The sequence below is a fragment of the Zalophus californianus genome, chromosome 8, assembly GCF_009762305.2.
Source record: "Zalophus californianus isolate mZalCal1 chromosome 8, mZalCal1.pri.v2, whole genome shotgun sequence".
NCBI classification, from domain to species: Eukaryota; Metazoa; Chordata; class Mammalia; order Carnivora; family Otariidae; genus Zalophus; species Zalophus californianus.
The window spans coordinates 80814469-80835189 of NC_045602.1; the positions used below are offsets into that span (position 1 = coordinate 80814469).

Here is a 20721-nt window from a genome sequence, read left to right on the forward strand (position 1 = left end):
GCCCGATGTGGGGCTCGATCCCAGGACCCTGGGATCATGACCTGAGCTGAAGGCAGACGCTTAATGACTGAGCCACCCAGGCGCCCCTTGAGTTTTGTTTTTAACTGGGTCTTATCCTTCACATTTTACTCCTTTTTCATAGGAGCTAATTTGTCACAAATATGTACTGCATTAGTTTCCTCTGGCTGCCGTAACAAATTATCACAAACTTAGTGGCTTAAAACAACACAAATTTATTGTCCTACAGTTTTGGGGGTCAGAAGTCTAAAATGGTTCTCAATGAACTTAAATCAAGGTGTCAGCACGGCTACATCCCTTTGAGGAGGCTCTAGGGGAGAATCCATTTTCCTTGCCTTTTCCAGCTTCTAGAAGCTGCCTGCATTCCTTGGCTCACGGCCCCTTCAGTCTCAAAAGCCAGCAGTAGCTGACTGAGTCTTTCTCACATTACATCACTCAGACTCAGACTCTCTTGCCTCCCTCTTTCACTTAGAAAGACTTGTGATGGGGTGCCTGGGTGGCTCTGTCGTAAAATGTCTGCCTTCGGCTCGGGTCATGATCCCAGGGTCCTGGGATCGAGCCCCGCATCAGGCTCCCTGCTCTGTGGAAAGCCTGCCCACTCCCCCTGCTTGTGTTCCCTCTCCCACTGTGTCTCTCTCTGTCAAATAAATAAATAAAATCTTAAAAAAAAAAAAAGAAAAAAAGAAAGAGTTGTGATTACATTAGCCCCATCCAGATATTCCAGAATAATCTCCTCATCTCAAGATCTTTAACTTAATCACAAAGACAAAGTCCCTTTTGCCAACCCAGTCACAGATTCTGGGGATTAAGATGTGGAAACCAATGGCAGGCCATTAGTCTGCCTACCACAGGTGCCATAAAATAAAGCATAAAAACATAATGTTACAGAAGGATGCTGACAACAAGATTCCAATTATATTATTTTTTAAAGCACATCAAACAATACCATATACTGTGTAGGGGGAACACATGATTTGTGTAAATGATATACTTGCCATCTGCTGGATAGCAGTGACCCTGGGGAAAGGAAGAAAAAAGAGAGAGGAAAGGATCAAGGGTATCACTTTATTTCTTTAAGAAATCTGAAGCAAAATGTTAACATCTTGCAAATCTAGGTGGCTGTTACATAAATGGATGTCTGTTATATTCTCTTATGTGTTGTGTTGTATTACTTCATAATTGATAACTAAAAAACATTAAGATAGTATCCAGTAACATCTCAGTGCTGGATAACCTGAACTAACTCCAATGTGATTTTGTTGTCATAAAGAAACCAGTCTTCCATAACTTTTACAAAGCATACTGGAAAGTGAATAAAATTTTTTTTCACTTTTATGACATTTGTTATACAGTCTGCTTCTCCATACAATATTTAGGTTGCTACTTAGAACTTATAAGTTTTAGCATTTAGCATTCAAATTGATATTTCAATTCAAAGTGTTGATCTTTTCTGATTCAAGCACATGACTAGTTAGTTAGTTGTAGGATTTGAGTATTGATTTCATGACTGACCAGAATGGCAGGAAGAAATGAGAAAAGACCTATCCACTGGATGGGCTCACTTGGTACTGGGGAAATTACCCCAGAGATATCAATTCTGAGACACTGCCTAATAAAACTATTAGATTTCAAAGAAAAAGATAAAATCTTTAAGGCCTGCAGGGAAAAATATCAAGTAAGTTACAAAAGAAAGAAGAATTAGTTTGGCAGCAAAAGAATTAGTGTGACATTAAACTTTTTGGTCTATATACCAAGAAAGCAACAATGGACACCATTTAAACAAAACAAAACAACACAAAACAAAAAACAAAACAAAACAGGAAAACCCGAGGGTTTTATACCCAACCAAGTTGTCCTTCAAATATCAAGGCTAAAGAAAAATAGTTTTAGACATAATAACATAGGGAAATCTGCACCCATCAATCCTCCTTGAGGATTTACTACAGGATGAGTATTATTTAACCAAATGGCGACTGGGAAAACTTCAGAAAACACGATGGTGAGTATTTTGAAGTATACAGACGTACCTCTAAGATTAAAACAAAAATGGGGACAAATGTAGAAGACCAATGTACAGATGTTATATATTATGACAAAATTGAAATACAGAAACTAAAATATAGGAGAAGGGAGCAAGAAAGTAGAAAGTAGAACAAGCGTATTAGTTATTGTAGACAATAGGTGGGCTTTAAAGGATACTGATTAAAAAAATGAACCAGATCATAAAAATTAAATAAGAAAATAAAGGAGAGACCGAAATATGAGACTGAAACCATAAAGCTCCTAAAACAAAACATAGGCAGTAATCTCTTGGACATCAACCATAGCAACATATTTATGGATAGGTTTCTTCAGGCAATGGTAACAAAAGCAAGAATAAACTCTGGGACTACATCAAAATAAAAAGTTTTTGCACAGCAAAGGAAACTATTGACAAAACAAAAAGACAACCCACTGAATGGGACAAAATATCTGTAAATGAAGCAACCAATAAGAGGTTAATATCCAAAATATATCAAGAATTTTTACAACGCACCACCCAAAACCCCAAGTTATCCAATTATAAAATGGGCAGAGAATTTGAATTGATATTTTTCCAAAGAAGACATCCAGATAGGGGCGCCTAGGTGGCTCAGTCGTTAAGCGTCTGCCTTCGGCTCAGGTCATGATCCTAGGATCCTCGGATCGAGCCCCGCATCGGGCTCCCTGCTTGGCGGGAAGCCTGCCTCTCCCTTTCCCACTCCCCCTGCTTGTGTTCCCTCTCTCGCTGTGTCTCTCTCTGTCATAAAATCTTTAAAAAAAAAAAAAAAAAAGACATCCAGATGGCTAACAGACCATGAAAAGATGCTCAACATCACTCATCATCAGACAAATGCAAATCAACACCATAATGAGATATCACCTTATACCTGTCAGAATGGCTGGTACAAAAAGACAAGAAATAGCAACTGTTGATGAGGATGTGGAGGAAAAGGAACCCTATGCACTGTTGGTGGGAATGCAAACTGGTACATTAGCCACTGTGGAAAACAGTATGGAGGTACATTAAAACATTAAAAATAGAAAATACCACACAATCCAGTAATCCCACTGTTGGCTATTTACCCAAAGAAAATGAAAACACCAATTCAAAAAAGTACATGCAGGCCTATGTGCATTATTTACCATAGCCAAGATATAGAAGCAACCAAACTGTCCATCGATAGATAAATGAATAAAAAAAGATGTAGTATGTGGTACACACACACACACACACACACACACACACACACACACACACACACACACACACAGGAATATTACTCAGCCATGAAAAAGAGTGAGATCTTTCCATTTGTAACAACATGGATGGGCTTGGAGAGCATCATGCTAAGTGAAATAAGTCAGTCGGAGAAAGACAAATACCACGTGATGTCACTTATATGTGGAATCTAAAAAGCAAAACAAAACAAACAAACAAACAATAAGAGACTCTTAACCACAGAGAACAAACTGGTGGTTACGAGAGAGACGGTGGGTGGGGGAGATGGGAGAGAGGGAGGAAAAGGATTGAGATACAGAAACTTCCAGTTACGAAATACAGAAAAAAAAGGGAAGAAAGAAAAAATAGGGGAGAGAGGGCATTAAAAACTTATAAAGGACTTCTGCCTCTAGCATGACAGAGTAACAGGGACTGGATTCACTCCCCCCTCCCGAAATGACGAAAACAAAGACAAACTACGTGACACAATGGTTTGCAGACACTGTACCTCAGATCATGAAGAACAGGAGACCTACAAGGAGAGAGGAGTGAGTGCTGACCTTGCTGTCTGGGGACATCTCCAGGTTGTGGGGGAAGGCAGCTCGAGCCCAGGGGTTTCCCTGAGTTGAGGAAATGGGATCAGGAGTTCTGGGAGGCCAAAATGGCGAGAGTGTGCAGGGCAAGAGTCAGAGAGGAGATAGCTGCGCGTGTACACACACACACACAGACACATACTGCGCCAGAAATCGGCAGAGGGTCTTCTTCTAGTCCCCGTGCATGTGTACGAGGGAAGTACTCCAGGCTGCGGAAAGAATCAGCCTTTCAGATTAAAGGGAACAATCCTGAGAGGCCACACAGGGCTAGGAATTGTTCTTGTGCTCACGAGCTAGAGTGGGAAGCCTCACAACTCATGGTCAGTGAGTAGAGTACTCAGAAAATTATTGCCTCAGTAACGCAGTCATATTAGTCACAGACTAAATGCTGCTTTGATCCCACCTAACCAACCCAAAGAGCAAAATCGAAAGGATCAAACTGTTTCTAAATAGCTTAACTTCATCCCAGAACAAAGCTCAATGATATTGCAGGAGTACAAAAACATCTAGTACTCAAAACAAGATACAATATTCAGTTAAAAAAAAAAGTGCTGGTGTTCTGGTATTCAATCAAAAATTTCTTTTTTTTCCCCCCAAACCAAATCATTTTTTTTCTTTTTTTTTATTATTATGTTATGTTAATCACCATACATTACATCATTAGTTTTTGATGTAGTGTTCCATGATTCATTGTTTGGGTATAACACCCAGGGCTCCATGCAGAACATGCCCTCTTTAATACCCATCACCGGGCTAACCCATCAATCAAAAATTTCTGAGCATACAGGGGTGCCTGGCTGGCTCAGGTCAGTAGAGCATGCGACTCTTGAGCTTGGGGTTGTGGGTTCCACACTGGATCTAGAGATTACTTAAAAAAAAAATCTTAAAAAGAAATTTTCTGAGCATGCAAAGGAGCAGGAAAATATGACTCACAGCGAGGAGAAAAGCAAATGAATAGAAACAGACCCAGAAATGACAAGATGATTAAATCAGCAGACAAAGCAAACCGTTAATAAAACTCTGTTACTATGTTCAAGAAGGAAAAGCTTGGATGTGTTAAATAGGGACAAGAAAGATATAAAAAAGACACAAATGAAAACTCTAGAGGGCGCCTGGGTGGCTCAGTCAGTTGGGCATCTGCCTTCGGCTCAGGTCATGATCCTGGGATGGAGTCCCACGTTGGGCTCCCTGCTCAGCAGGGAGTCTGCTTCTCCCTCTCCCTCTGCTGCTCCCCCTGCTTGTGCTCTCTCTCTGATTAATAATAAAATATTAAAAAAAAAAAGAAAACTCTAGAGATGAACCATACACTAGAATTAATAGCCGATTAGACACTGCAGAAGAAACAAGGCCTAAGTACAGAGGTAACCACCAGGAGAAAACATGAACTTTCCTAAATACTAAGAATGTTTTAATAAATAAGAGTAAAAAATGCACACTTTTTTTTTTAATTTTTTTTTTTTAGAGAAAGTGGGCATGCGTGGGGGTGGGGAGAGGGAGAGGCAGGAGGAGAGAGAGAATCTTAAGCAGGCTCCAGGCTGGATCTCACAACTCTGAGATCATGACCGGAGCGAAATCAAGAGCTAGACACTTAACAGAGCCACCCAGGCGCCCCAAGAATGCACATCTTGTAGAAAAAGAAGTATAGTAAATAAAATAGACATCATTATAAAATCTGACAGAGACCAAACACACCAGTTGTGAACAGGCCTAACTCACCTACTACAAGAGTAAGGTTTTCACTTTGAGTCACAAAACTAGACCCAACTCTATGCTGCAACCAAGACACATACCCCAAACAAAATGATTCAGAAAGACTATGCATGAAGGTATGCACGAAGCTTCATCAGACTTACAGAAAAAGAAAAGGAGACAAAATATAGAAATTATCACAACAGAGCTTTATGCTTACCCGTACACATTCTTTAGTATTCATTAACAGAATTTTTAACTTCTCAAATCGACCAATGGACATTAAAAATGGTTCTATGTTTGTACTTGGCTTCACTGCCTTTTTTATGTGGGACCGAATATAACTACAGATACCACTTAAAGAATGACTGACAGGCCAGGCACAGCACCAGGAGGCTTGACTTACACATCTCATTTCATCTTCAGAACAACTCTATGGCATTAGATATGTATTATGTGTATTACTCCCAGTTCACTATGGAGAAAATGGAAGGTCAGGGAGGTCAAGTGCTTTGTCCATGGTCATACAGGGGTCAGTGGCATAGCCAGTACTCAGCCTCAGGTCTGTCTGAGTCCCTCGCTCTGGACTCATCCAGTAGTCCACACTGCCTTATCTTTCGTGAAGTCCTGATGAGTATTTAAAAACTATGGGCAGGTTACCAGAATACATGTTAAATACTAATCAAATATAAAAATATGCCACATGGAATAAATACCATTCATTTTATTTGGTTTTGTTTTTATTTATTTTTTTGAAGATTTTATTTATTTATTTGACAGAGAGCACAAGCAGGGGGAGCAGCAGGGAGAGGGAGAAGCAGGCTCCCCGCCGAGCAGGGAGCCTGATGTGGGGCTCGATCCCAGGACCCTGGGATCATGACCTGAGCCGAAGGCAGACGCTTAACCGACTGAGCCACCCAGGTGCCCCTAAATACCATTCATTTTAGAGAAGACTTTAAAATGCCCAACGTGGAGCTCCAACTCATGACCCTGAGATCAAAACTACACACTCCACCAACTGAGCCGGCCAGGCACTCCATACCTTTTCTATTTTTAATAAAAATAGGAGGACAGTGCTGCTTTATATTAAATGGCCATTGCAACAGGTTTTGTGTAAAGCAAAAGGTTACTTCAGGATCCTAATTAATTACACTATTTTATATATATAATCTCCCACTTAGTTTTTCTCTGGGCACAATCAAATGAGCAGAATCATTAATTAATTGTTGTTTTAAGTTTTCTTAAATATTTTGATGTTATCATAGACATGCTCTATTTTTTTTTCCAGATTTTATTTTCAAGTGATCTCCACACCCAACGTGGGGCTTGAACTTACAACCCCGCGATCACAAGTCGCTTGCTCCACTGACTGAGCCAGCCAGGTACCCCTGACTTGCTCAACTTCTGAACTGTACAATTTCCATGGGTTATGGATCCTAACACAAACTGCATTTGTATTCCCGACCTGAGGAATGTGAATATGCTGACTGATGCGAATGATACGAATACACACAGCAATAAAGGCTTTCATGAGATTGCATTTATACTAATGTAATTTAAGTACATAGTATCTCCATTCAATTAGGAGTAGTATCAACTTTATTTTTATCTGGATTTAAATTCCCTAAGCATTCTAGCAATGTCCATAATGAGAATTCCTGGCCTCAGGAACTGTGTGACATGATAAATGTTTGTTTGTGTTCAGCTGCTGAGTTTGGGGGTAATTTGTTACACAGCAATAGATAACTAAAACATTGTGATACATTCTACATCAACTAAGCAGATGGTATGGAAGTTATTGGTTATCACGGCAGGACATCTCAAAACTTACTGAGTGGTTCTAATTAAATCAATACGTAATAAATTGTTGGAGACAGAATGTCTCATGGCTTACAGAACAGTGCCTTGGAATATAGCTTTGTCAGTGATATTAAGCATTTACTCATCACCATCTTCTAGGGAGCGAGCCACTAAATCTGGATTATAAGAATAATTTGGCTGCATTCTCTGTTGGGGAATAAAGGTGATCTTGTTTTCCTATCTCTGAATTTAGATGAATGACCCCTGCCAATCTATTCTACTCTTTTGATCTGTTTTATGGCCGTCAAACAACTCTGAATAATAATTCAGCTTTCCTGATGGCTGGGAAGGAGGGTGGGGTGGGGGTCTTCACTGTGAGGCAAGAACATTTGGATCTGTGGATGCTGTCCTAGCCTGCTCAGCCAAAGGCCATCTGGACAAACCCCAAGTCTGACAAAGTTAGGTGTATTGGTTCAAGGAAATAGAGCCTGCCTATCAGCAGAGCCCTGGGGCATTTCACCAAACAAAGAAAGAGATAGGTTATTATGTAATGTGGGGGAAGGGAGTTTAGGTAAAATTTAAATGAAGTAATGTTTGGATAACTTCAAGCAAATAGGGCTGTGTGTAAGGGGTCAGTTTTGGGTGTAAACTGCAAATCAGACTCAGGGCTTTGCTTCTTCGAAATTAGCAAATGAAGATAGCTATATAAATGTCTTATCTAGAAAACCCTTATCTGGAGCCTGCATTTGGGTTGAAAGGCAGGCTGTTTCTCTATGTTAAAAGACATAGATCTTCCTGGCAGAGGTGGGATCTTTCATTCTCGCTGATTGGATTTTAAACAGCAAAGTTTCTGACAGCTGATTTTAGGTTTCTCACCAAGAAAACAGAAGAAACTCAAAAGGGGGTTTGTTATGACATTTTACAGCTTTAGCATGACCTTGGGAGTAATACTGTTTCCAGTTAACTTTGCAGCTGGCTTTGCGTCTGTTCTGCTAGCCAGATTCAGGGTAGGGCAGTTTTCCTTTCTCAGTCGAGTGTCCAGAGAGAGAACTGTTTGAATCTTTATTTAAAAAAAAAAAAAAAATCACCAGCTACTTTGTTGAATGTAGTACACCACAGATGAATACAATGAAAAATAATTGCTATGTTTCAAAACCAACCAACCCCAAACAGTCATACTGTTCCCCTGTTCCCAGATACTTTTAGGTCAACAACATCATTATCTATAAAAAAGTAGCATTCACGTCAGAGAGATCCGGAGCATGATCTTAAAAGTAACTAAAATATTGTATGACTTGGGAAATGTTAGTCAAGACAAAACAGGTGTTTTTTTCTTATTCCATGAGAACCTGAGAGGTCAATGCCAAGAACACGTCCTTCTTGTTAGAAGGTGTTAATCGGTGTCCAATCCGAAAAACAAACACTCTAGATAATTCCAGTAAACATCGATTTAATGCAGGGACTTGGCTAGAAAGACGCTGGAAGGGCTGGAAGAGCCAAAGACCCAAGAAGCGGGGATTATGGCAAAAAGCTCCGACTGCCTGGCTAGGGGACGTGGGTCTGTGTTACCATTCTTATCTTATTGAATCAAGAAAAACATTTGAATCGCGATCTGATACTGAAAAATCCACAGATAAGCCTGTGGAGTTCAGAGCACGGACTCGACCAATTCCTAGCTGCGTGACTCTGGGCAGGTTTTCTTACTTGGCAATTAGAGGAGGACCTACCTCCCAGGGTTGCGGCAGTGTCTAAAGTGGGCACAGCTTGTGAACGGCTCATAGCAGGCCTGGACCGTAAATCAGGGGTCCCTCGATCCGCTGGAAGCGGCACCTGCCTAAACCCGAGGCCATGCCAGGGACGGCCACCCACCCTTGTGGAGAATGGAAGGAAAACTACATGGAAATGACCTGGATCTTCCTGAAACCCCTACAGCTTTGAGAGGAGGGAGGGGCAGTTGGTGTCTGACAGTCCTGGGTTTAGTACCCGCTGGGCTGCCTACCTGGTCCTGGGCGCCGGGAGTGCAGGTCTGAAGAGCTTGCTGAGCTGCAGGTTTTCCACGTGGAAAACGGAAGCATTTTCTTCCTTGCAGGGCAGATGTAAAAACTAAATGAGATTTTTTTTTTTTTGAACGTATGTGAAGAACCTAGCTTATACCAGTGCAACGACAGGAACTGCCATAATTAAAGAATTATTTTATAAATAGCATGTAAATAATTAAAAATAATTGAAATAATTAAATATTTAATTAAAATCACTATCAAAATGTCAACGTATTGTGTCTGTCCTGTCATCATGTGCGGGGAAAACACTTATCTGCGCATGTTTTCAAAGGGAGAGCGTGGTCTGCATGCCTGTCCACCGCGGATACTTCATGAAAGGTGGCTCGGGGCCGCACTCTCTCTGGCCTGAATCCTGCATTCCGGATTTGGGATTCTTTGTCCCCGGATTCCAGGTTCTGGAAAAGGGGAAGTGCCCAAGTATCGCCAGCAGGTGGCGCAGCGATCCTTTGCCAGGCTATCGTGAAAACCGCCAGGTTTGGAAGCCTGGGAAGTTGAGTCAGAAGCTCTTGTAGGGTCAGCAGTTTATCTGGAAGTGGCCAGGAGGATGCACAGCCTCAGTGAGGGGCAAGAAGGCTAGGGACGAGGGTCACAGCAGGAGAAGGAGTAAAGAAAATGTGTCAGTGAGAGGTACCCATGGGACTTGGGGTGGGGCTCTGGCCCAGAGCCCACAGATAATTCATCCCTGCTTGCCAAAACATGTGTCGAGTGCTTACCTTGAGCCATAGACAGAGCACAGTGTGAATTCAGCCCCCTCAAGCAGCTCACAGTCTTGCTGAGGAGTTTGACACATGGACAAATGGCTAATATGTAATGTGAAAATAACGGGACATCATGCCAACATCTCTTTAACCCTTAGGACGAGCCAGGCACTTTATGATACTCTTCCTACTTCGCTCATGAAGAAACCGGATTCAAGGGATTCACTCATTTCCCAAATTCACAAAGCTGAGAAACAACGGATTCAAGCCATGCCGCTCTATTTTAAAGGCTATGGTTAGTAGCGCTTTACAAATCACTACTCCTCCACTAAAACGAAACAAAACAGCCCCGCTCCGTTAAAGCTCACCACTTGAGGTTAGTCTCAGCAAGTGTTGTCATGAACATGGTGGGCATCCCCCTCCCCCACTGGGCTTGGGTGCCCCTCTTTCCCTCCTCCCGACTGGCACCTCCCCACCTCCTGCTCACTGTTCACTCTCTAAGGCATCTGGCTCACCTTAACCACCATCTTCTGGTCACTTCAGTAGCCACTCCCACAGCCACAGCCTGGCCTTGGTGATCACTGACAAGAGAGGCTCTAGAGAGCACTAGTTCCCACACTTCCTTGTTTGCAGTGACTTGGCCTTCCTGCTCCTTGGCTCAAGTGCCCCCCTGCAGCTGTGAAAATTGGTAGAAGGAAACCTCATTTAACATGGCGTGAGGAGGCCAGCCACTCGTTGTCAATTGCAGACCCAAAAGGAAGACTTACCCCCGCAGAGAGATAATTGAGTTAGCTACTACACTCTCCAGGCAGGAGGGAGAAAGGGTTCTCCCTGCTCCCACAGCGCAGCCAATGGGAGACTGTCACACTCAGCCAATGAAAAGCCACTGCACTTTGAACTCCCAGTTTATACCAATGAACATTTTGTAACAGCTCCCCCAACTCCCCCCATTTCCTCCAGGAAAGACCCGTCCTCCCCTCTGTTTTGCGGGCTTGCCTAGGATTTTGCCACCCCCTGCTTGTCCCAAGTTGCCATTCTCTGCTATTCCTGAATTAACCCATTTTTGATGGGAAGATAACTGACAGTTTTATTTTTAAGGTTAACACAGCTATTCTTTGCTTTACTGGGTTCCCTGACAGCTGGTCTAGCTTCTCCCCGCAATCATCTCTCCTGACTTCACTTCCTTCTTTCTCCAGCTTGGTTCCCAGGATGTGGCATGTCAGCTACCCTTAAAGAGCACCGGAAGCTCCCGCTTGTCCCACTCTCCTCCGTGGGGCTGGCTTCTACCTCAGATCACCTGTCCTTGCCCATGACTGCATCCCACAGCTGTGATGGGAAACCTTGCAGCAGAGGAGCCTGTTGGAAGAGGGGGGAAGGCAATTGGCGATTCTGAACGGAGTTGAGGGAGTGCTCATCCGAAGGCTTCAGAGTGCCCTGGGGAGGGGAACGAGGGTGTGGGCTCCCAGGGCTGAAGGCTGTGGAGGGGCCCTGACAGCTGCTTGAGAGAATGGGGAACACCCGGGAGGAGGGGGGACCTCGGCAGCATGGAGGGCCCCGGGGAGGATGTGGACCCTGGATCTAAGGTAGGACCGATTCTGTGGTTGTGGCTTTCCTCTGTTACCACTTGGTTGCAGAGATGAACAACCAGTTTATCCACGGCGGGGGTTTGCCAGGTGGTTCCAACACAAAACAGTGGGGATGTTGGGGATACTGGCCGAAGTGTTGGAGCAGAAGCTGCAGACATTACCAGATGACCTGGCTTAAAAACCTGATTGTTGACCGACTGTTAACAAAACAAGCTTTCTGAGGGCAGGGCCTTGCTCTGCATGGAGTCCTACCCTGTTGTGGGTCATTCCTTGAGCGGGTGAAGTCAGACGAGGAGAATCAAGAACCTCAGGGCTCTGGCAGCAGGACAGAAGGCTGAGGGAGAGAGGGCGCAGCTGCAGGAGATGTCCAAAGGCACACGGTTGGCGATGGGTCACTTCTGGGGATGACCTGCTCAGGACCCGAGGCCCTGAGGTCGAGTGCAGGTGGGTGACCAATCCATCTCCGTTTGCCCAGACCTTCCTGACTCGACCACTGAAAGCCCTGTGTCCTGGAAAACCTTCAGTCTTGGGTAAATGGGCCAAGGGGTCACTAAGCGGTGGACGGGAATATCTCTGAGAAGCCAGGATATCAGTCGGTGGTCTATGGAAGCTGCAGGATTGATCACTCTTACGGGGCCTGTGTCATTTTTTCGCCATACTCGATGTGGGACTCCTTGGGCATGTTTTCTCAGCTGTGAAAGGGAGCTTTTTCATAGCCCTGAGCTCTAGGAATAACAAGTATGCTAAAAATGGCAAATACTTCCAAGAGCGGCAATGCCAAAGTGTGGCTACATCAGCATTTTCGAGTCTGCAAGTTAAAGTGCATTGTACTCAGAGCCTTAAAGAATCCTATCAACAAAGGGCAAAATGAGGGGGGGGACATCAGAGGGGGAGATGAACCATGAGAGCCTGTGGACTCTGAGAAACAAACTGAGGGTTCTAGAGGGGAGGGGGGGGGATGGGTTAGCCTGGTGATGGGTATTAAAGAGGGCACGTACTGCATGGAGCACTGGGTGTAATACACAAACAATGAATCATGGAACACTACATCAAAAACTAATGATGTAATGTATGGTGATTAACATAACATAATAAAATTAAATTAAAAATAAAAAGAATCCCATCGACAAAACTCCCCCGCTAATTCTTTTCTTTCTAGTGGAAATTTTCTTTCTAGTGGAAACTGTTGATTATTATAATAGTATCTATTTTCTTAGGAATATAATAATGTCAATTTGCAATATTATATGAAAGGACTATATATAAATAATCATAATTTTATTTAATTGAGCATAAGAATCATACCATGAATGAAATAGTCTTTGGTTAAATAGACATGACTAGTGTTGAAAACAGATTTCACACTCCACATGCATTACATAGCATAGACAAACCATAGCTTCACTAGAATTCAAATTTTCTAATAACTGACTTGCTGTTATAGTAATCAAATGTGCATCCATAAATTATTCTAGAGATGTTTTATTTTCAGAGCAGCATTTGATGGTTCAATCATTAAAAGTGAAATACTGACTTTCTGGAAAAATTGCAGAAATACATCTCAACCAAAAAATAACTCATAATGCATCAATACATACAATGTATATTGAAATAACATCAGAATTGTATTCTCTATGTCAACATCATGGACATGTACAATCACTGTAAATAAAAACATGAGGGTCAGGATGTAGTTATTCACAGAAACAAAAGAATTATTTCCCAGAATATTTAGGAATATTCCAGGAAGATTACCGGGAATACAGTTCTTTGCTATAAACATCAGGGGAGATTCACTATGTACAGACTCGGATTCCTATACGTACCTATAGCTCACTCAACACGCTTATGTCAGAAACTTGAAGATATCCTCCCTTTCTAAGTGTCCCACATAAAATCTATATAGAGATTTGTTGAATTCTTATTAATTTGTATTCAGTATTAAATTGAATACATTTAAGGAAACTTAAATCTTCTCCCTCTTTCACACATGCATATATTAATGGTTAACCAAAGACAACTAATGTCTGTTCTGCTAGATTTTGGCATAGTTCAGTTCTTTGTTTTCATTAGGGACTAACAAGATATAGCATAAATGCCTTAGCACATAAGCTAAACCTTATATTTTGTTTCTATTAAACTTTTTACTCTAAGATAATTGTAGATTCTGAGATAATTGCAGAAATTGTAGCTTCACATGCAGTTGTAAGAAATAATACAAAGAGATCCTGTCTGCCTTTTACCCAGTTTTCCCCAAGGGTAATATCTTGTAAAACTATACCATATCCCAACCAGGTTTTGACATTGATACAATCAAGACACAGAACGTTTCTGTCGTAAGGATCCCTCATGTTACTCACTTCTCTCCCCCACCCTCCTCCCTAGCAACCTCTAATCTGTTCTCCATTTCTAGAATTTTGCATTTCAAAATGTTGTATAAGTGGAATGGTACAGCATGTAACCCTGTGGGATTGACTTTTCACTCAGCATAATTCTTTGGAGATTCATCCAAGTTGTTGCTCACGTGAGAAGTTATTTTTATTGCTAAGTAGTATTCCATGGCATGGATGTTTCACATGTTTAACCAGCCACCCATTAAAGGACATCTGGTTGTTTACAGTTCTTGAATATTATGAATAAAGCTGCTATGAACATTCATGTACGAGTATTTGTGCGAACATAAGTTTCCATTTCTCTGGGATAAATGCCCAATAGTGCAATTGCTGAATGGTATGGCATCTGTATGTTTAGTTTTATAGGAGACTGCCAATGGTTTTGCAGAGTGACTGTTCCATTTTACATTCCCACCAGCTCTCTTCAACTGATCCAGTTTCTTTGCATCCTTGTTAGTATTTGGTGTTGTTACTTTATCTTAGCAATTTTGTTAAGTGCACAGTGGCATCTCACTGTGGTTCTAATTTGCAGTTCCCTAATGATCAATGATGTCGAGTATCTTTTAATGGACTTATGTGCCATATGTGTATCTTCTTCAGTGAAATGTTTGTATATGTCCTCCAGTTTTGAAATGGAGTTTTTAGAAAAACAATTGTTGAGTTTTGTGAGTTCTCCATATATTCTAGATATTAGTCATTTGTCAGATACGTGCTTGCAAATATTTTCTCTCAGTCTGTAGCCTGTGTTTTCATTCTCTTAACATGGTCTTTTTCAGAGCCAAAATTTTAAATTTTGATGAATTTATATCAAGCTTTCCTTTACGGATTGTGCTTTTTGGTGTCAAATCAAAGTACTCTTGAGGCTTAGCCCTAGGTCCCTATAATTTTCTATTTTTCAAAAAAAGTTTTATGGTTTTACATTTTATATTTAGGATTATGACCCATTTTGAGTTCATTTTCATATAAGGAATGAGGTTTAGGTTGAGGTTTTTATTTGCCTGTTGATATCCCATTCTCTAACACATTTATTGAAAAGACTGTCCTTGCTTGATTGAATTACTTTTATACCTTTATACAAAACCCAATTGAGTATATTTGTGTGGTTCTATTTCTAGATTTTCTATTCTGTTCTGATCTCTGTGCCTTCACCAATAAAAACCATATTGTCTTGATTACTGTAGCTACATAATAAATTTTTATATTGAATAGAGTGATTTCTCCTACTGATTTTTCTTTTACAAGACTGTTTTTAGCTATTCCAAGGCTTGTGCCTTGGAATTTTTAGAAAAACTTGAATATGTCTACAAACTTTGCTGGGATTTTGACAGAAATTGCATTAAATCTATAGATAAATCTGGGGAGAACTGACATCCTTGCTACTTTGTGTCTTCCAATCCATGAACATGGTGTATCTCTTCATTTATTTAGGTCTTTGATTTCTTTCATTAGCATCTTTTAATTGTCAGCATATAGATCTCGTACATGTTTTGATAAATTATACCTAAATATTTATTTTCTTTGGAGTGACTGTAAATGGTATTGTGCTTTTAATTTTGGTTTCCACTTTGTTCATTGTTAATATTTAGAAACGTGATTACATTTTGTGTGCTGACCTTGTATCCTGAAACCTTGCTGAACTCTCTAGTTCTTTGAGTTTTCTTTTTTTTTTTTAAATAGAGTCTTTGGAATTTGCTATGTAGACAATCATATCATCTGTAAACAGAGATACTTTTATTTCTTTCCAATCATATGCACTTAATTTGTTTTCTTGTTTATTGCCATGTGTAGAATTTCCAGTACACTCTTCAACATTTTCATCAATGTAAATTTTCAGAGATTTGTTGAAACGTACTGGCTTGAATGGGGCCAGATACACTTTCAACACTCTTATCATCCAACCTGTTTAGACCTCATTTCCTGTCATTTGGATAAATAATTGATAACATTCATTAGTGGTTATAAATGGCACCCACCCTGCAAAGCCCCTTGAAGCAGCAGAGAAGGCTTTAATGAGCTGAGTGGAACCTGATTATAAAAGCAAACTTAGCATACGAACATTATTCTTAAGACAGAATCAAGAGGTAGTGATGCCCAAAGAATTAAGGTATGAGGTTGACTTATGGAGTATGTGGTTTATCCTTCTGGTTTTCCCCTCTTACCTCTAAACTGGGGGTAGCAATAATTTTTAACTCGGAAATACAAAGTACCATCAAAGTGACCTTATTCTTATGTATTAGAAATTGTTATTGTTAGAAACTCTTTTGAGAATTGGCTTTTGACAAAAAAGAATTCTGTGCATCTTACTATGCTTTTAGTAACAGGCACTTAAAAATATTTTGACACCTCAAACTCTGTTCATGTCTTAATTTTTTAAATAAAAGTATAATCGTTTATAACATTTTCCCTATTTTAAAAAATGTATATTTCCTATAGAAAGTGTATTTTTATGTTATACAACACATCTAACCCACCACAGAGGGTTCATAGCCGTTATAAAAAGACGGAAAACTGGGTACTGCTAGATCTTTACAGACTTCAATGTAAGAGGTCTTGGATGTATACACATAAGTCCTTTATAGGCCTTAGATGTGTACTCAGGTACAATGTCATTTCTTGCAAAACCAGGAGCTCCTGCATATAATTTTGTAGAAAATTTTAAATCTGTAGTAACAATCAAATTTCAGAGACTTTTTTTTTTTTTTTTGATAGTTAACAGTGGCAAATCAGCCTCAGGCAGGTTAATCCTCACTTTACTGATTTTGCTGATTCAGTGACCACCCATGCATTTCAGTTCTCAAGATTGGAACTTGTCTAAATACCACTCCATCCATTGTGTGTGGAGAGTCAGACCCTGGGACGCTGACCTAGCCTGTCTAATCCCCAGTTTTCTTGTCTGTAAGTGGCAACAATGATGTGACTCTCATTGGTTGTCAGGCTGACACGAGATGATCCTGCCAAGGCCCTGGTCCAAGGCTGGGCAGGGGGTGTGCTTCCAATCACTGACTTCTTTGCTTCCTTGTACATTGTCCTTGCTTCCTTCCCCACTCCTCTGCTCTCCCCTCTCCTCTTCTACATGCCACAGAATGAGATGCCTTTTTTTTTTTTGGATGCCACTCCTTGTGCCTATGGGACGGGAACCCTCTGTCAGAAGCATTAGCCGTGGGGATCTGGGGAGCTTGGTGCTGAAGCTGTCCCACCCCATGAATGAGTCACCACGGCCTGCTCACACAGAACGGGGCTTCGCCCAGGACTCTGTGTTCTCAGGCGGTTTGTCAGGTTATAGTGGGACAAAGGCTTCCTAGGTGACCAGGACATTCTAGCAAATGTGACTTGATCATGCATCTGCAGTCCAGTAAGTAGCATGATGAGCACTCCACAGACAACCAGTCCTGCGTGCCCACCCCAAACACAAGACCGTGGCTGCGCGATGCACGTTCAGCTCCTTCGTGTGAGCTCCGAATCAAGACTGCTTTGGGCACAGCAAGCAACAAAATACTCTTCACAATACAATGCAATCACATGGAACGTACTTTTTTGTTTTTGTTCTAAGGAATGGAACGGCAACGGTCTCAGCATGTCGCTTTGAGAACCATGAGGATTCCCTAGTTGGCGAGACTGGGTGGAATACGATACAAATGGAGGCTATATATAAGTGAGTACCTGCGTGAACTGGGGGCTTGCAAATGACCACTCTAATCTCCAGCCAGGCCCAGGGTTCCCCGGTCACCCTCTCTCGTTCTGCTGTGAGGGTGACAGGGCGGCCATGAAGTCGGCGAGAGACAGACAGCCGTCAGGCACCGTGTGGCAGCGCGACGGAAAGGGGTCTCGTTTCCCGCAAACCCTGACGACTTTCTTCTTACTGCATCAGGCCTTTCGTGGGACTGCTTTGAAGTAGTCCTCCTTTGAAATGTCGGATACGCCTCCATACCATTTCTGAAGCCAGATATGTTCTATCCTCATCTTCATAAAGAACCACTCATACTGACGAGGCCACTTCCTCATCACGGGGTGTCTGCAGAAATAAAGGAGAGGTCCCATCAGCGGGTGGGCTCCCGGGGCCTCGCGCCCGCCTCCGTGGCACCGGCCAGGTCATCAGGCCTCCAGAGCCCAGGCCTCGTCTGGGCTGAAGCCAGAGGCAGAAGCCAGGGAGCCAGAGCTGGGGTCCGGGACAGCCTCGGGAAGGCAGGGAACGGCCACCTCCACAGAGGGGCAAACCCGCCTTGTCCCAGGTGCCTTGGTTCGAGTCCCAGGGCGGCGGCGGATGAGCAAGAGGCTTCGTGGGCCGTCTGCCCTCTCAAACCCTGGCCTCCTTACCCATCATGGGGGACAATGGTGGTGGTGTTCGGATCATGGGGCTGCGTGGGGAGCAAACAACTCTGCATACAGGAAGCACCTGCACAGAGCAAGTGCTCAGTGAACGCCGGTTGCTGATAGCGGGAAACATCAAGAAAGGCTTTCTGCATCTCCGGATGAAAATCCAAAAGAACTGTGAGCCCATGAAACAAATCTGCTGGTGGGAAGATTGGCACCGCTGCCGCAGGCTGAGAGAGGCCGGACCAAGGGGGAGTCAGCCAGAATGCACAGGGCACGGCACACTCCGCCTTCTACTTACCGACTTGCTTTGCTTTCCCCCTCACGTGAAACCCTAGACATATGCATCTTCTTAAGGGCAGGTGCTTGGCTCACTTCTTGTAAAGTTCGTAAAAATAAAAAACTAGACTCTTATCTAAACATGTCAAAAACAAAAGTCAAAGGCCACGGGCGGACTGGGAAGGCTATTTGCAACAATGTAGATGCGATAATAGGCCAATGACCTTTTAAAAGAGACAATTTGTTTTGAAATAACTGTAAAAGCCCAGAGAAGTTGAAAGTACAGGGTTTTGTTTTGTTTTTTTTGGAGGGGGCACTATTTTTTTCCCTAAACCATTTGAAATGAAGTTGCTGATCTGATGCCCCAACGCTCCAAATACTTGTAAAACCAAGATAATAAAAGGATTGTTGCTATTTTAAGCAAACACAGTTTGTACCTGGAACCCGAACACATTTTGGCACTGCAGGTGTGGGGCAGATGTAACAAATCCTAATCCAGGGGGCACCGGCTTTGCATCCAGACAGGGAGGGGCAGGTGGAGGGAACTCCAGGAGACTCACAGTGGGGGGCTTAGAAGAAGGTAAAGATGAGCTTAGTGGAAGCGGGGGTGGGGGGGTGTGTAAAGGGGCCCACGAAACATAGTGGTGAAAAATTTGGCAACACAGCACCTGCCGTGTTTCCTACAGAAAGTACACAATGGTCTACCTAAGATTCTGGCCTCTTCTCAAGGCCTATTATAACACGAAAGAGGAGTGTTTAGAAGTAAAGAGGACAGCGGAGTTCAAAAATATATCACGGGCACACACACACACAACACCAATGTTCTCTTCTCAACCTATGTTCTGAAAACCCTGGATTCATGTTGATGTATCCAATTGCGATCCAATTCGAGTCCATTCCCATTTTCTCTGTGCACGTGACACCCTTTTCCACGGCAGTGGGAAACCAGGCTTCCCCTCTCCTTTCTATGCTTACTTATTTGATGGTTCCCCTGTATGGAAAAATCATCCCTTCTCCGAGGGGGTGTGGGTGGCGCTCCCAGTTTACCACCTGCTGTCATGTCAGTCTTCCACGAACTTAGACAAAGCGTTAATCTGCCTGTTTTCATCACCTGCACCCCGGGGAGGATACCTGCCGCTCCTTGGCCCAGCTCTGACCTTGCACTCCAGGCGGCCCCCTGCACAGTGGTCCCTCACTCCAGCCCCCCGGGAGACCACCCGTCCCTGCACACACCCTCCTCACACCTTTTGCAAGCTCTTGACCTCCCGCCGCCTCTCACAGGGCTGCCCTCTTGCTCACTTTGACCCCTACAGCCCTGATTCTTAAACTTCAGCATGCATGCTCATTTCCTGGGACATGCTTTTAAAATTTCGAGTGAGTCTTCTCTCCCGAGAATCTGATTCAATAAGCAGGCCGGGGCGGGAGGGCGGGGGCAGAAAGCCCGTGGCCGCCAGCATCCTCAGCGGGTCAGATGTAGGCAGCAGAGGACTACCCTGAGCAAGGTGCTTTTTCACTTCTGCACTGTGCTTTGCTTAGAGTGGATGTTTGAAAATGTTTGTTGTGCTGCCTTCTCTGCAAAGTCCAGTTATTTCCATTTCAAGGCAGGCTGTTGTGGAAGGTGGCAAGTGCGCAGGGAAGAGTGCCTGGGATCCCTCAATGCAGGATGCTCTCCAAAGGCGGGGGTGGGGGTTGGGGGGGACACCACAAGACCACCTGCAAGGCCTCTGCTGCCCCCTCCCCCGCGGGGCCACCACGACAGCCAGCGTGAGGTTGGCAGCCCTGCCCGCCCCGCGCCCCCCCCAGGGCAGCTCAGACCATTACTATCATTGCTTCAGGGGCATCAAAAGGCACAGTCCTCACCTCTTTTTTTTTTTTTACCGTGTATTTCTGGGCAAACCGACTTTAAAGCATATACAAACCTTGAAAACATGGCTTGCTTGGCAAATTCTACTTCTTCTGGAGACACCGCGATCATCTGGCCGGTGAGCGTCAGGCGGGCGCATCGGGGGTCTTCTGGGTCCACAATATTTTTTCTGCATACAAAGAACATTTT

At 43.0% G+C, this 20721-nt stretch overlaps 1 protein-coding gene and 1 long non-coding RNA gene across 2 annotated transcripts in view; both read right to left on the reverse strand.

Annotated features, from left to right (window-relative positions):
- Positions 1–9662: 9662 nt before the first annotated feature.
- LOC113938662 lies at positions 9663–10935 on the reverse strand. The gene is made up of 3 exons (XR_003524931.1): positions 10867–10935; positions 10615–10775; positions 9663–9796 (listed from the first exon to the last, which is right to left on the reverse strand). It is a non-coding gene; the product is annotated as an uncharacterized LOC113938662 (long non-coding RNA).
- A 4802-nt stretch (positions 10936–15737) lies between these two features.
- Positions 15738–20721, reverse strand: part of CREG2 (cellular repressor of E1A stimulated genes 2) — a 28098-nt gene continuing 23114 nt past the window's right edge. Inside the window, exons 3-4 of the mRNA XM_027623804.2 lie at positions 20588–20701; positions 15738–18090 (exon numbers count right to left, since the gene is read on the reverse strand). Of these exons, the coding sequence (XP_027479605.1) occupies positions 17943–18090; positions 20588–20701 (262 nt within the window). The 3' untranslated portion in view covers positions 15738–17942. The remainder of the gene's footprint in view (positions 18091–20587; positions 20702–20721) is intronic.